Source organism: Triticum dicoccoides, chromosome 4B, assembly GCF_002162155.2.
Source record: "Triticum dicoccoides isolate Atlit2015 ecotype Zavitan chromosome 4B, WEW_v2.0, whole genome shotgun sequence".
Classification (NCBI taxonomy): Eukaryota; Viridiplantae; Streptophyta; class Magnoliopsida; order Poales; family Poaceae; genus Triticum; species Triticum dicoccoides.
This window is the reverse complement of record NC_041387.1, coordinates 125171270-125186014: the sequence shown is the minus strand read 5'-3', so window position 1 is coordinate 125186014 and position 14745 is coordinate 125171270. Positions and strand designations below refer to the sequence as shown.

The 14745-nt window shown below is 46.9% G+C and overlaps 3 protein-coding genes and 1 pseudogene across 5 annotated transcripts in view; 1 reads left to right on the top strand and 3 right to left on the bottom strand.

Annotated features, from left to right (window-relative positions):
* Positions 1-989, bottom strand: part of LOC119295410 — an 8061-nt gene extending 7072 nt beyond the window's left edge. Inside the window, exons 1-2 of the mRNA XM_037573831.1 lie at positions 797-989; positions 265-350 (exon numbers count right to left, since the gene is read on the bottom strand). Of these exons, the coding sequence (XP_037429728.1) occupies positions 265-350; positions 797-864 (154 nt within the window). The 5' untranslated portion in view covers positions 865-989. The remainder of the gene's footprint in view (positions 1-264; positions 351-796) is intronic.
* A 202-nt stretch (positions 990-1191) lies between these two features.
* On the top strand, positions 1192-6629 carry LOC119295408. 2 transcript variants are annotated; one of them, XM_037573828.1, is made up of 4 exons: positions 1192-1597; positions 2441-4271; positions 5808-6147; positions 6224-6629. In XM_037573828.1, the coding sequence occupies exons 1-4, from the start codon at positions 1228-1230 to the stop codon at positions 6479-6481; spliced, it is 2799 nt and encodes a 932-aa protein (XP_037429725.1). In that variant the 5' UTR covers positions 1192-1227; the 3' UTR covers positions 6482-6629. The 2 variants fall into 2 exon arrangements, with proteins under 2 accessions (XP_037429725.1, XP_037429723.1); XM_037573826.1 differs by having other exon boundaries at positions 5808-6629.
* On the bottom strand, positions 6485-9293 carry LOC119295409. Of its 2 annotated transcripts, none has more exons than XM_037573829.1 (8): positions 8960-9293; positions 8769-8867; positions 8453-8612; positions 8186-8365; positions 7958-8092; positions 7286-7368; positions 7111-7204; positions 6485-7016 (listed from the first exon to the last, which is right to left on the bottom strand). In XM_037573829.1, the coding sequence occupies exons 1-8, from the start codon at positions 9232-9234 to the stop codon at positions 6930-6932; spliced, it is 1113 nt and encodes a 370-aa protein (XP_037429726.1). In that variant the 5' UTR covers positions 9235-9293; the 3' UTR covers positions 6485-6929. The 2 variants fall into 2 exon arrangements, with proteins under 2 accessions (XP_037429726.1, XP_037429727.1); XM_037573830.1 differs by having other exon boundaries at positions 8186-8362.
* Positions 9294-9466: 173 nt separating this feature from the next.
* Positions 9467-11752, bottom strand: LOC119292578 (annotated as a pseudogene).
* Positions 11753-14745: the final 2993 nt, after the last annotated feature.

The window sequence follows — 14745 nt, the reverse complement described above, 5'->3', positions numbered from 1 at the left end:
ACACACACACATCCCCTCCACACACACACACACACACAACAATTGAACATATTTTCTATGATATATGTATCAGGCACAATAAATATTGGAAATGATTCATTTGAACAATCCCAAATCACAATGCCCCACCTAAGTCCTTTAGTTCTTGGCAGATAAATCATCAAGCACGAATTTAGACATTTACTTCCACCCACACAGGATCATGCAAGAAATGTAAAATGAGTACGGAAATTTCTTTTTCCAAGCCATGGGAGATGCAAGAACCTTCGTATTGTGCTACCCTGGCTGGCGACACCGGTGCCCTGCCGTCGTCCTGCTCCCACGCCGCACTAATCTTCATCCGGTACCATCTGCAGGCAGACACAAGCAAATTTCAAAAGAAATAATCAAATTTCACAGCGTCCGCGTGTTGGGAAAAAGGGGCGGAAGTTTGCACCGGATGGTTCTCCGAGAGGAATGGACAGAAGAACAAAATTAGAATGTGAAATTACCAAACAGGGTGCCGGCAAAATACAAAAAAAAAATCGTACCAGATTACAATCAGGGAACCAGCAGTGAAATTCCGCATAGAAATCTTCTTTAATGGATGATGGGCATGCTATATGTATTCTCGAAAAAAAATACGCATATAAATGGTCACAGGAATGAAACATTCATCTGAAGGAAAATCGCATGCCAATCGTATCTCTATCTACCCGACAGAGGCTCAGGAAAATCCACATGGCGCCATTCAAGAATCAAGAAAAGAAGGAGCGCCAATGGAAAGAGGGAAGATGCACACGGCCCTTCTCGTTACCCTTGGTGGTACAAGTCGAGATTGTGGAAGCGGTCAATGTAGATGGCCACCTCGTGCGCCGTCTCCATCGCGCCCCGCGGCGGCCGGAGAAGGATCGGCCGGCGGCTGGCGGCGTCGCGCGCACACCCGCTTCCACTACCAACGCCGGCGAAATCGCCTTTGCCGCTCCCCGCAGACCGCGCCGTGTGTGGGGGGGCCAACCCTTACGCTCTCGGCTCTCCTTCCTTCCTGAGCTTTTATCCCAATTGGGCCGCTACCTCCTCGTTCAGGAGGCCACTTTGAGCCCATCTTTCGGCTCAACACCAGAGAGCCCAGCCCAGCCCACGAACCATTCGGCTTCGTCCTTCTTAAGCCCTGGAGAAACCCCGCCGCCAGCACTAGCCAGCCACCGCCTCCAGCTGCCCGTGGCGCCGCCGCGGCGAGCAACGGCGATGATCACAGCCATGTACAAAGCGCTTCCGCGCCGCGGATACCCCATCCTCGTCCTCCGCCTCCGGGGGCTTCGTGGGCTCAGCTCGCACGCGGGCGGCGGCGAGCGGTGGAGGGGTCAGCCCCAGCAGCAGCAGCAGCAGCAGGAAAGCAAGGAGGTCAAGGTGTCGGTGTGGTGGGACTTCCAAAAGTGCCAGCTTCCGCCCGACGCCAACCCCTGCCGCGTGGCCCCGCGCGTCACGGCCGCGCTGCGCGCCGCCGGCATCCGGGGCCCCGTCGAGATCACCGCCTTCGGCGATGTTTTCGTGCTCCCCCGCCCCGTCCAGGAGGTCCTCGCGGCCACCGGCGTCGCGTTCTCGCACGTCCCCGCCAGTTGCGTCCTCCACCTCCGCCAGCCACCATTTCCTTACTCGCCTACTGTCCTTGTTTAGGTTTTCTATCACACGAATGGGAATGTTATTACCTTATGCCTCAGAATGCATTGCAGAAATGTTCGTGTGTTTTTATGCTGTTGGTCGCCTAGGTTGGATGTAGTTGGGCACAGTGGGGTGTTATTGGATTTGGGTATTTGCAACAAGTTGCATTAATTGGTGCATGAATGCTGAAAAATGAAAGCAGATTCTAGATGATACTACATTTTTTATTTACTGTATATTGATATTTATGCTAAATGCACCTTGATCATATGCAATATATCATTGTGAGGTATACTATTTTGTCAATGTTTAATAGGAACCGTTACATTTTCTTGTCTTCTTCTTCTTCATAAAAATGTAGAGGTTGCCCATTGGGGTCATCTCAGTTAACCTTTTTTATTAAGTTTTAGAAAAGTTGGGGTCACTAAAACATGAAATGGCCTTTGCAATAATTCATATGTCTGTGTCATGTAAACAAAAACAGCTGTTTGAACAGTCGATTTGTGGTCTTTGGAGAAACTTTACCCAACACTACTGGTAAATAAGTAGATGGACAGTGTAGGGAAGTCTGCTCGCTTGTCTGCTGTTATGGTGTTATAAGGCTATTTTGGTGAGTGCATATTACTGAATTTCAAGTCTCCGCTAGTCTGGGAGTATTTCTAGTCTTCAACTCTTCTTTTGTCGCTTCAAGTTAAATGGGACTCAGTTCTGTTTTTTTTTCTTAATGTTGCATGTAGTATTTACTTATCTTGCGCTAACTGTTTGATCTTATGGTACTAATAATACTGACCTTGTATAGGTGGAAAGGATGGTTCTGACAGATCATTCATTGCTGATCTTGTCTATTGGATTGCTCAGAACCCTCCACCAGCCCATTTCTTCCTTATATCTGGGGATAAACACTTTGCGAATATTCTGCATCGCCTTCGGATGAGCAATTACAACATACTGCTAGCCTGTCCTAACAATGAGCCCAGCATTCTGTGCAGTGCAGCAACAATTATGTGGCCGTGGGAAGCTTTGATTAAAGGGGAGGGGTTTACTCGAAAACATTTTAACCAGCCACCTGATGGTTTGTCCTGTTCTTGGTATGGTAATTACAGGGGAGCTCTTGATGACCCCTTCCAGAAAGCAGAACCAAAGCACTCCGTAAATGTATCATTGCAAACCAAGAAGCCAGAGAAGCCACCTATAACCTCCAAATCTGTGGTCAACGGGCCTGATTATGCCAGGTTTATAGATCCTCTACCAGGTGATAGTCAACCTGCTCTAGTTGGTGAAAAAAGCTTTACGAGAATGAGTTATCAGCAAAGTATTGGGGACAGAAAATGCCTCACTGAGACTAAGAATGAGAAGCCACGATCATCCAATGTCCCATCTTCTCCATCAGATATATTATCTTTAGAGCAACAGAAAATTCCGGTCGGTGATGATCCCTTCCTGCAAGGAGAATTCAACCACTCCATGAATGTACCATTGCAGACCAAGAAACCAGAGGAGACACCTAGAATCCCCAAATCTGTGATCACCTGTATCAGGAGAGCACTAAACTCTTATCCTGAAGGGGTCAATCTCGAAGATCTTCTATCAGAACTTAAAGAGAACAAGTTGTTTATGTATAATGGATTATATGGCTTCAAAAACTTCAGTGCTCTTCTCCAAGCTATGCCTGATTATGTCAAATTTATAGATCCTTTACCAGGTGATAGTCAACCTGTCGTAGTTGGTGAAAAAAGCTTTAATAGATTTCCTTCTGCTCAAAGTAATGGTGAGGTAAAATGCCTCATTGAGACGAAGAATGAGAAGCCACCATCATCTAACATACCATCTTCTCCATCAGATATATTGTCCCCAGAACAAAGGAAAATTCCGATAGTTGATGCTCCATCTTCCCAGAGTGGTTTGTTGTCTAGAGACCAAAGGAAAGCTCCACCCGTAGATTTTATTAAGCCATCTGAACCACCTGCGGGTCATATGGAAGCTGATATGGTGATCACTGCTGCAACTCCCTCCTCGGAGGCTCAAGGTACTACTAGTAAAAAAGGGCTACTTGAAAGGATTCAGATACTATGGACTGGTCCCAAGACCATTAAGCCCCAGGTCCATCCATCTCATGATGCTACTTTTTCTGAAGGGTCCAGTGATGTAACAAGCCAGGAAGGGCAACATAACAGACATTTGAGAAAGGCCATGAAGAATTGTTCCACAGCTGACAATGCTGATGTGAATGGTCCTGATAACAGTTCAGCAGGCAGCACTAGTTTGTCAGATGACCCGTCTAATAACTGTTCTGAAACAGATGTCAAGAGGAATTTTGCAAATACAAAGAATCACTCTGGCGAAACAGTCGAAATCAGCAAAGCTGAAAAGATACGAGGTTCTGGAGAAAGCAACAAAGGAATATTTAGCTGGGCAGCAAGGTGGTGGTCATCTGGAAAATCAGATACACAAGATAATCAAAATCATGATGGAACAAGGAAAGATTTGGACAAGGGATGTTCATTTGTTAACAGTGCAAGTGGACAGCAAGTAGGAGTTGAAATGTTTGAAAAATCTTACTTCTGGGATGCACTACAGCAATATCTTTTAACCCATCATGGATCAAAACTTGTTTCAGAAGCAAAGGCAAGGTAAATGTATCTTTCCTGCTTCTCCTTTTATTTCTTATATCTACTCAACATCAATGTTCGCGACATTGGCTTCAAATTTGATAAGTAAGTAGCAAATTACGACCTATCACAGATAATATAACCTGGATTAACAATTCTCCCTCCGTTCCTAAATATAGGTCTTTTTATAGATTCCAGTATGGACTACATACGGGGCAAAATGAGTGAATCTACACTCTAAAATACGTCTATATACATCTGTATGTAGTTCATATAGAAATATCTAACAAGACTTATACTCCATCCCAAAATAAGTGACTCAACTTTGTACTAGCTTTAGTACAAAGTTAGTACAAACTCGAGTCACTTATTTTGGGACGGAGGGAGTATTTAGGAACAGAGGGAGTAGCTCTTTGGTTAAGAACCAGTTGTAGATCTGTAACTGAAATGAGAACAAAAGCTTGATGTCCGGAAAACTACGGGGTCGCATTTTTGCTCACAAGCTGATCCCATGGCACCTTGTAGGATATTGTGCAATTTTGTAGAAAAACACAGAAACTTAATCATGCACCCAGAAACATGACGAGCAGACTGGGCATAAGGTGCATAGTGGTAGTGTTTTGCTCATAGTGAGCGGATTCTTTTGTTCATGAACCCGAGCTGATCCCTTTTTCTGTTCTCCAACTTGTTTGAAGATCCATATGCTAGTCTGAATATCCTGATTACTACTCCCTCCGCTCCTAAATATTTGTCTTTCTAGAGATTTCAAATGGACTACCACATATGGATGTATATAGACATACTCCCTCCGTCCCAAAATTCTTGTCTGAGATTTGTCTAAATACGGATGTATCAAGTCACGTTTTAGTATTAGATACATCCGTATCTAGACAAATCTAAGGCAAGAATTTTGGGATGGAGGGAGTATTTTAGAGTGTAGATTCACTCATTTTGCTCCGTATGTAGTCACTTGTTGAAATCTCTAGAAAGACAAATATTTAGGAACGGAGGGAGTAGTAACCAATAAGCTGCATTGTGGTTGTCATATCTGGAGCGACAAACAGTGCAGTGTGATTCTCAGTGGATGATCCATCATACTGTATTACAAGCAAATGTCTTGCTCATAAGTGTTAACAGAAACATATCACCTGTGGAAGCACCAAAATATAATATGAAATTGCATGGTGTATTGCCTGCCTGGTGATGTTGCTGGGTCGTGTAGATAAAAGATCAATGTATTTCAAAATTACTTTCTTTTCCTTGAAATAAAATAATACTTTCCTTGTCTGCTCATGATTTCATGATGTATATTGTTCTTATTGACACGAATCAAATGAGGATGATATTTCCTGAACTGGGTATGATATCTATATGCTTGTGAAACATATATAGTCCAGTCCAGACGTATTATATTCATCAAGTTGCAGTGCAGTTATTCCATCTCATGCAATTCCCATCCTATGGTGGACAAGGACTTGTCTGACATGTAATGTGAAATAATCGATGGACCTTTGTTTAGAAAGTACTATTACTCAAATAGTTGCCTATTTCTGGCAGGGAGGAGTTGGCACATGGACTGCAGAAGGGCTGTTCGCTTCTCAAAGGCCTTGACGAGAAACATATCCATCAGTTAGTACATCTGTTGATCTCTGAGAAGAAATGGATCAAGGAGTGTAGGTCGGAAACTTTTCATTTCCAACTTACGCTGCCTCAGAGAGGAACATGTGCTCCATTACATTCCTGTAAACCAGAAGGGTCAACTTCTCCTCTTACAAATGGAAACGGCCAGGCCAGCTGCAAGGGCAATGAATACCGTGGTAATGTCGATGACTTTGCCTGGGAAGAGCTTGGTCCTGTATCCAGTGCTGGTGATCCTCATCCAGAAACTGGTAAAGTGGTGCGCTATCACCCTCCCACCTCGTCAGATGATGAGTTTTCTGATGGTGAAATTCATGCGGTAGATGAACAAGCAGGAAAAGATTCGGATGCTGAATTTTCCGAGAATGAAAATCATACAGCAAGCCAACAAGCAAGAAGAGACCCATCGCGGAGCTCGCTCGTCGAAATTATTGCCTTGTGGGAAACAGGCAAGGATGATGGTTCACCGCCGAGAAATTTCAAGGCCGAATGCTCTCGAACGAATAAACATTATCGTCAGTGTTATCGTCCTTCGACCAAGCAGCAGCGGCAGCAACAACACTCGTGATATCAAGTCAGCACTGGTGCTATAGATAGTATAAAATAAAATGCTCTCACAATTGAGCATTATTATTTTGTGTTCTCATTTATTTTTCATTGTCATTATTAACATCAACACGTTTATGATATGCACTAGATGATGGCTAATCGTATAAAAGCATAGGATATTTTCATGGCAAACCTCAATAATTTGCATGTCTATATAGAGGATTTGGTGGCTGATTACACAATCAGACCAATTGCGCTGCTTCCAATCGTCTCTGCTTCTTCACCAGCCCTTAGGGGACTCTTCCGCATCAACAACTGATCTTAAACAGCTTCAGGCTTAACCATCTTGCCCTAGATCGTTCCCACTCCATTCAAGGATACAGTCTCACCTTCCAACATCAGCTGCTCATTTTTCACATCTTCCTCGCAACTAGGCATACACGCATGTTACCATATAATACACCAGATTGCCATCCAGCATTCCAGGCCGGTTCATGTGTTCTCCCTAATCCAGGCGTTGAATTCGTCCATCCTTAGTGCGAAAGAACTTGAGCTCGCCTTTCCACCTCCGCCATATGCCTAAGTTTCAAACGGCATGCCAAGGTATGAACAACTAAACTACTAAAAGACTAAAACCATGCAGGTTTACAGAGACAATAAGAGGAACACACACCTTGGCGATCTCTGCAGTGTTGGTTGTATTGTCTGTAGTCCTCAAGCAGATCTTCAGCAGTCCACGTTGCATAAAGACCACTGCTCCAATTGGTCTACCAAGTGAAACAAAGCGTTCATGAAAAATCACTGAAACAACGCTAACCACACACAAAACTTGCAAACAAAGTTTGTACCTTAATCCGGCGCCAGCACTCATCTTGCTCAACTCCAAACCGATTTCGTGGCTCAGCTTTGAATCCCCATCGGCTCTGATTGCCTAATGGTAAAATAAAGCATGTAATGTTATAACATAAGATTTCTTTCAACGGTGCGAACACAATAAGTTTCAGATGTAAAATTGTGGATGACAAGGCCACCAAAAAACTCTTGATTTTGTTTTATTAGCCAACTAATATCTGCTATCAAACTTTCGGGACTGGGTCCATTAATGCCCAAGCATGAAACCAAGTTTGCAGCAATACTGCAGGCAGACAAGTGCATGAGAATCAAAGAATGCTCTTAAGCATAAATAAGTTTGCATCAAATGGCAGCTTTGAACTATGAGGTTAATCATTGATTTCAAGCGAGAAACTATGAGGTCCACATGTCTTTGAACTATAGATAGTCGTTAATTTAATTAAACAATAGAGGAAAAAATGGGCCAGAGTATTTTGCCTTTGAACTAGACTTAATGTAGCCTATACCATTAATGTGAGAGCACTCCTGGATGCACATATTACATGCTTGTGCTAAAGAAATCTAAGGACGCTTCAGAAAAGAAAAAATATGTGCTATGCGGCTACCACTATCAAAAGGTACATCAAGGGTAATAACTATAATAATGCAAGAGCATCATTTTCACTTACAAGGCATTCACCATATAGCCCTTGTCCGAGGTAAATCTTGAAAGGATTGTGTATGAGCTTCCTTGCAGCCTCTAGACGATTTTGAGCTAATGAATTCCCTCTAGCAAGCAGATCGCTAACATCAAGTTGCATTAGCTGTTTGGAGTGCCAACAAAATGGTCATTGACCATGCCATCCTCAGGGATACACAAAAGAAGCTTATAAGCATGATTGCAGGTAGACCTTCACCTGCTCAAAAACATGAGGATTACTAACACAATTTAACTTTGCACGCTCATCCCTGAGAGCTGTATGAAATGCTCTGCTATCGGGCAGCTGCCATTGCTGCAGATCAGCATCCTCTACATATTTGATAACATTTGAAACCCGCTCCTCATCTTCTTGGCCCAACAGATTCTCGCATGTCTCCTGGATGAGAAGAGAACAACCTCATGTTCTTGTTTCCAAATGAGACGATACAATGAACAGGAACATGAAATGGGTCGTCCTACTCACGGAATCGAGGTTTTCCGATGTAAACTTATTGGAGAAATAATCAAATACAGCTCGGGCACTACTCTTTGAGGTGTCGATGCGGAGGTCAAGGTTAGTCGGGCATCGACCCAACTCGGGGATCCTTGCTAGTGTGCTTTGCCGGTGATCAAATGCCACCACGCTGCATCATTTGGAAATGGTATGTCACGAGGTTCCTTATTTATATCAGTGCATACACTCCACTGCAAGTTGCTCCTTTAAATTTGTAGTCAAGATAAAAAGAAGAAGAAAATTCAGTTGCATACTTGCTGAGATTTCTGCGACTTGTTGGACGCACCTGGGGATGAATCGAGAGAGCTCCAACGCAAAATTCCTTGGCCCGATGAAATCCAAAAGATAGCAAGAATGGAACCCGGCACCCTTGAAGTCATCAGCTCTACTTGTTCCAAGCCAGTGCGAAACAGACAAGCATAATCAATTGAAGGCCGACGCAATGAGGGAATGGTGAGACGCAAGTGAGAGGGAGACCTGAAGGGCTCGACGGAGGAAAAGGGGAGGACGAGGAGACGCCGTCCGAGGCGGCGGTGGAAGAGGTCAGCGGCGAGCGCGGAGTAGGCGCCGGCGAAGGTGGGGTAGTTGTAGAGCGCGAGGTGGGCGGGGCCCGCCTGGTCCTCGGAGGAGGCCTTGGATGGGTGGGAGTGTGAGAGGATGGCTTCAAGGGAGGCCGCCGAGCGGAAGGCTCGCCGGAGAGAGGACGCCGCCGGCGAGGAGACGCCACGCAGGAGGCAGGGGAGGCGGAGCATTATGGTGGATGGGCTTGGTGACCCCGAAAGCGAACTCGCTGCCCTTGTACAGATGGGCCGGCATGGATTAGCCCACCGCACTGGTGTGAAGTGTTCTTCTTTTGTGCCATTCTCGGGGGAAAGAAGTGTCGTTTTTCCACCTGAAATCCTTTCTAATGGACCAATTTCCCCCTCAACTCTAATACCGGATCAATCACCCCCCTCAAATATCTAAAACCAGATCAATCACCCCCTAAAGTGGTTTCATACTTGATTTTGAGTGGTTTTGACCCATACCGTGCATTTTTCTTGGGTTGACCGTGCACTTCGCATCGCAACAGTTGGATGGAGATGACCGCTTCAGTGCACGCGCCCAGCTCGTCGTCTTCTTGGTCTCCACCGGGCTGCAGCTGAAGTACTCCCGCTCGATGCATACGACGACTCCCGATGCTTCCCGTGAAGCTGTTCGCGTGCTGCTGCTCAGGTCTAACCGCTCGCGCGGGAAACGCTTTGTGCGCCTCGCACCGCCCGGACCGGCGTCCCGCCTGGCTGCTGCAGGAGATGAGCCGCATCAGCACCGCCGACGCGCGCATCTGGCCGCCCGCGATCACGCCCTGTTGCGCCAAGCCCGCATCCTCTTCATCCCGCCAAGTGGCGACGGTGTTCGAGGCGGCGGCCACGCGAGCGTCATTCTCGATGAGCGTCTCCAGCGTGTCGGGCCTGCTGGATGACGACGGCGGCGAGATCTCGTCGGCTCCGAGCTCGTCGTAGTGTGTTGCGGCGGAGATGGCTCGAGGTCCCGGTGTCGGCCTTGTTTCTCGCCGGTCTGCATGGCTGTGTCCGGCCCGGTGCCGATGCGCGCGGCTGCCACCACGTACTGGCCGAGGTCGAAGGAGCTCCATTTCTTGCGCCGGTCGTGGGCCCTGCTAATGGCCGATGTAGGCATCTTCTTCTCGTTCCCGGCCTGGCAGCTGGAGGTGAAGGAGGACGAGGATGCGTCGGCGGAGATGTCGCGCAAAATCAAGTACAGGGAGGAGGTGGAGCAGCTTGGGGCCCTTGAGCACGTACTCGACGCCGTTGGCGGGGTGCACGGGGTCGTCGGTGGTGAGGTCGTGCCAGACGTAGTCGGTCTTGTAACTCCGCTTGGAGGACCAGGAGTAGGCGTCCGCCATGCCGGCGCCTTGGAGCACGGTCAGCCTAGTCAGTCAGCGAGAAGAGCACGGTATGGGTCTAAACCACTCAAAATCAAGTCCAAAACCACCTTGGAAGGAATTTGATCCGGTTTTAAAGATTTGAGGGGCTGATTGATCTGATATTAAAGTTAAGGGGGAAATTGATCCATCAGAAAGGATTTCAGGGGGAAAACGATACTTCTTTCTTCTCGGGGACATCTCCAACTGCAAACCTTAAATATGGACATGTCCACGGATGATCGATTAGACACCAGTCCCTTAACATTATACCTAAAAAGTCTTCCTTTTTAACTCTTCGGATAGAAATTTAGACAAATTTGATATATTACATGCAAACTAACAAAATTTAACGAGTTTGATATGTATTCATCGCACCAGCTCCAAATTAAACCTAAGCGAAACTAAAACTTCAATGGATAACGGACGATGACATCGTGGGGATGACCTCTAAGGCCACCAAACGCTTTTGTCATCGTCACCATCGTCATTGTAAATGTTGCACCAATTATGGAAGGCGCCCCAGCTGCCGTGGTGACGACATGCTCACAGCGTAGCAACTCGGCCTCCTCCTCAACCTTGCATTGACTCGCCTCAGTCACGAGGCATAACTCATGCTCCGACTCGACAGTCCAACGCGGAGGAGCTGCTCGCTGAGCTGGTGTCAGTCTCTTTGGTGGTCTTGGATCGGTCGAGGGCCCAGGTCTCCGCGAGCATGGGGTTTGCGAGGATGTGTGGCGGCGTCACCTAGGTCTTGGCGAGCATTGTTGGGTGCGCTAGCCCTCCAACGAGGAGGAGGACATGTTTCATGACCTCTCTTCCCCTAATAGTACTTGATGCGAGGGCATGACTTCAGAGGGGTTGGGCACCATTTGGCACTAGGGCCACAAGGTCGGAGTGGTGAGCATTGGAGCCTGATGCGACGTCTAATCTAGACACCGTGGGTTTTCGACAGGGACAACGCCTGCACCAGATCCTGGTTAGCCAACAAGTTCCATAGCGCCAGTGGGAATTGGAGTTGCCACATGCACTCTTCATCCTTCGTCGTGGGTTGGAGTTGTTGCTCTTGGTCCAAGTCCTTGGTATCGATCTTCTCGCAATTGACACTGTCGTCCTCTTTTTCATTTGACTCCTTCACGGCGGATGGAGTGGTGGAGGACTCCGACCTAGACGACCCATGACCAGGTGAGTCCATAGAGACATGGTGTCCCCATGTCGACGCCGATTGGATTCAGAGCTTCTCCCGTATCTGGTGCTGCGACATGGTAGTAGCTAGTCGGAAGGTAGCCGTCGAGCAGCCTCCGCACCCGGATCTGCTCCTTCCCCTTCTTTGTGAACTTCTTTCCCATCGTAGCGGCAGGTGGCAGTATTGGTGGGTGGCGATTGGCGGCTAGGGTTTTGGGAGGGGAGTGAAGTGAGTGAGATGGAAGAGGGGACTGTCAGGCCGACGTGGCGGATATCCAGATTCCCCTATTCCATCCCTTGATTTAGGGTTGAAAAGGGGGATTATGATGTCCAAACTGCTTCGATCCAACATTTAAGGCGGAGTAGGGGTCCACGTTGAAAATTCTCACATGCATGACTCCACCGGTCCGATTATGAAGTATTTTTTTCGTCCAAACCATGTAAGAATTTTTCAATTGTAGATGTTTTAGCTGGCTCATTTGAAAGCACCATTTTAAGATGCACACTCCAACGTGTTGGAATATGCTTATTGGTTACCGAGGTAGTGCATGCGTACATATATGTGTCTAGCCGGCGGCCAGAATCTTTGGCTAATAATATCTGGAATTGCGACATGCACGAGGAAAATGACCTCCGTGATTTGCGGAGCCTCGGTCGGGATGATTCTGAGGCGATCGGCGACCGGATCCGGGTGAAGGAAATATGCCCTAGAGGCAATAATAAAGTTATTATTTATTTTCTCATATCATGATAAATGTTTATTATTCATGCTAGAATTGTATTAACCGGAAACATGATACATGTGTGAATACATAGACAAACATAGTGTCACTAGTATGCCTCTACTTGAACTAGCTCATTGATCAAAGATGGTTATGTTTCCTAACCATAGGCATGTGTTGTCATTCGATTAATGGGATCACATCATTAGGAGAATGATGTGATTGACTTGACCCATTCCGTTAGCTTAGCACTTGATCGTTTAGTATGTTGCTATTGCTTTCTTCATGACTTATACAAAGTTCCTGCAACTATGAGATTGTGCAACTCCCATTTACCGGAGGAACACTTTGTGTGCTACCAAACGTCACAACGTAACTGGGTGATTATAAAGTGGCTCTACAGGTGTCTCCAAAGGTACATGTTGAGTTGGCATAATTCGAGATTATGTTTTGTCACTCCGATTGTCGGAGAGGTATCTCTGGGCCCTCTCGGTAATACTCATCACCTAAGCCTTGCAAGCATTGTAACTAATGAGTTAGTTATGAGATGATGTATTACGAAACGAGTAAAGAGACTTGCCGGTAACGAGATTGAACTAGGTATTGGATACCGACGATCGAATCTCGGGCAAGTAACATACCCATGACAAAGGGAACAACGTATGTTGTTATGCGGTTTGACCGATAAAGATCTTCGTAGAATATGTGGGAACCAATATGAACATCCAGGTTCCGCTATTGGTTATTGACCGAGAATAGTTCTAGGTCATGTCTACATAGTTCTCGAACCCGTAGGGTCATGTCTACATAGTTATTGCATGACTATATTCGGACACCGGAAGTGTTCCGGGTGTTTTCGGAGAAAAACCGGAGTACCGGAGGGTTACCGGAACCCCCCCGGGAAGTAATGGGCCTTGATGGGCCCTAGTGGAGAGAGAGAGGGGCCGGCCAGGGCAAGAGGCGCGCCCCCTCCCCTTGAGTCCGAATAGGACAAGGAAGGGGGGGCGGCGTCCCCCTTGCCTTCCCCCTCTCCCACTCCTTCCTTCCCCCTCCTTCTTGGAATAGGAAAGGGAGGGGGCAAACCTACTTGGAGTAGGTTTCCCCCTCCTAGGGCGCGCCTCCCCTTAGGCCGGCCCCCTCCTCCTCTCCCTCTTTATATACGGGGGAGGGGGGTACCCCATAGACACACAAGTTGATCTACGGATCGTTCCTTAGCCGTGTGCGGTGCCCCCCTCCACCATATTCCACCTCGGTCATATCGTCGTGGAGTTTAGGCGAAGCCCTGCGCCGGTAGAACATCATCATCGTCACCACACCGTCGTGCTGACGGAACTCATCCCCGACGCTTAGCTGGATTGGAGCCCGGGGAACGTCATCGAGCTGAACGTGTGCTGAACACGGAGGTGCCGTACGTTCGGTGCTTGGATCGGTCGATTCGTGAAGACATACGGCTACATCAACCGCGTTGTCATAACGCTTCCGCTTAACGGTCTACGAGGGTACGTAGACAATACTCTCCCCCCTCGTTGCTATGCCATCACCATGATCTTGCGTGTGCGTAGGAATTTTTTTTTGAAATTACTACGTTTCCCAACAGTGGCATCCGAGCCTAGGTTTTATGCGTTGATGTTATATGCACGAGTAGAACACAAGTGAGTTGTGTGCGATACAAGTCATACTGCTTACCAGCATGTCATACTTTGGTTCGGCGGTATTGTTGGATGAAGCGGCCCGGACCGACATTACGCGTACGCTTACGCGAGACTAGTTTTACCGCTGTGCTTTGCACACAGGTGACTAGCGGGTGTCAGTTTCTCCAACTTTAGTTGAACCAAGTGTGGCTACGCCCGGTCCTTGCGAAGGTTAAAACAGCACAAACTTGACAAACTATCGTTGTGGTTTTGATGCGTAGGTAAGAACGGTTCTTGCTCAGCCCGTAGCAGCCACGTAAAAATTGCAACAACAAAGTAGAGGACGTCTAACTTGTTTTTGCAGGGCATGTTGTGATGTGATATGGCCAAGACGTGATGCTATATTTTATTGTATGAGATGATCATGTTTTTTAACCAAAGTTATCGGCAACTGGCAGGAGCCATATGGTTGTCGCTTTATTGTATGAAATGCAAACGCCCTGTAATTGCTTTACTTTATCACTAAGCGGTAGCGATAGTCGTAGAAGCAATAGATGGAGTAAACGACAACGATACTACGATGGAGATCAAGGTGTCGCGCTGGTGACGATGGTGATCACGATGGTGCTTCGAAGATGGAGATCACAAGCACAAGATGATGATGGCCATATCATATCACTTATATTGATTGCATGTGATGTTTATCCTTTGTGCATCTTATCTTGCTTTGATTGACGGTAGCATTTTAAGATGATCTCTCACTTAATAATCAAGAAGTGTTCTCCCTGAGTATGCACAGTTGCG

What these genes read in the sequence shown, in the direction of transcription:
- LOC119295408 (XM_037573826.1), top strand. Translation starts at nt 1,228, where the DNA reads ATGATCACAGCCATGTACAAAGCGCTTCCGCGCCGCGGATACCCCATC. An exon ending in GTTCTCGCACGTCCCCGCCA is followed by an intron (nt 1,598 to 2,440) that starts GTTGCGTCCTCC and finishes GACCTTGTATAG; the next exon opens with GTGGAAAGGATGGTTCTGAC. An exon ending in GTTTCAGAAGCAAAGGCAAG is followed by an intron (nt 4,272 to 5,807) that starts GTAAATGTATCT and finishes TATTTCTGGCAG; the next exon opens with GGAGGAGTTGGCACATGGAC.
- LOC119295409 (XM_037573829.1), bottom strand. Translation starts at nt 9,234, where the DNA reads ATGCTCCGCCTCCCCTGCCTCCTGCGTGGCGTCTCCTCGCCGGCGGCG. An exon ending in CATCGGAAAACCTCGATTCC is followed by an intron (nt 8,366 to 8,452) that starts GTGAGTAGGACG and finishes CTTCTCATCCAG; the next exon opens with GAGACATGCGAGAATCTGTT. An exon ending in AGTGCTGGCGCCGGATTAAG is followed by an intron (nt 7,205 to 7,285) that starts GTACAAACTTTG and finishes TTCACTTGGTAG; the next exon opens with ACCAATTGGAGCAGTGGTCT.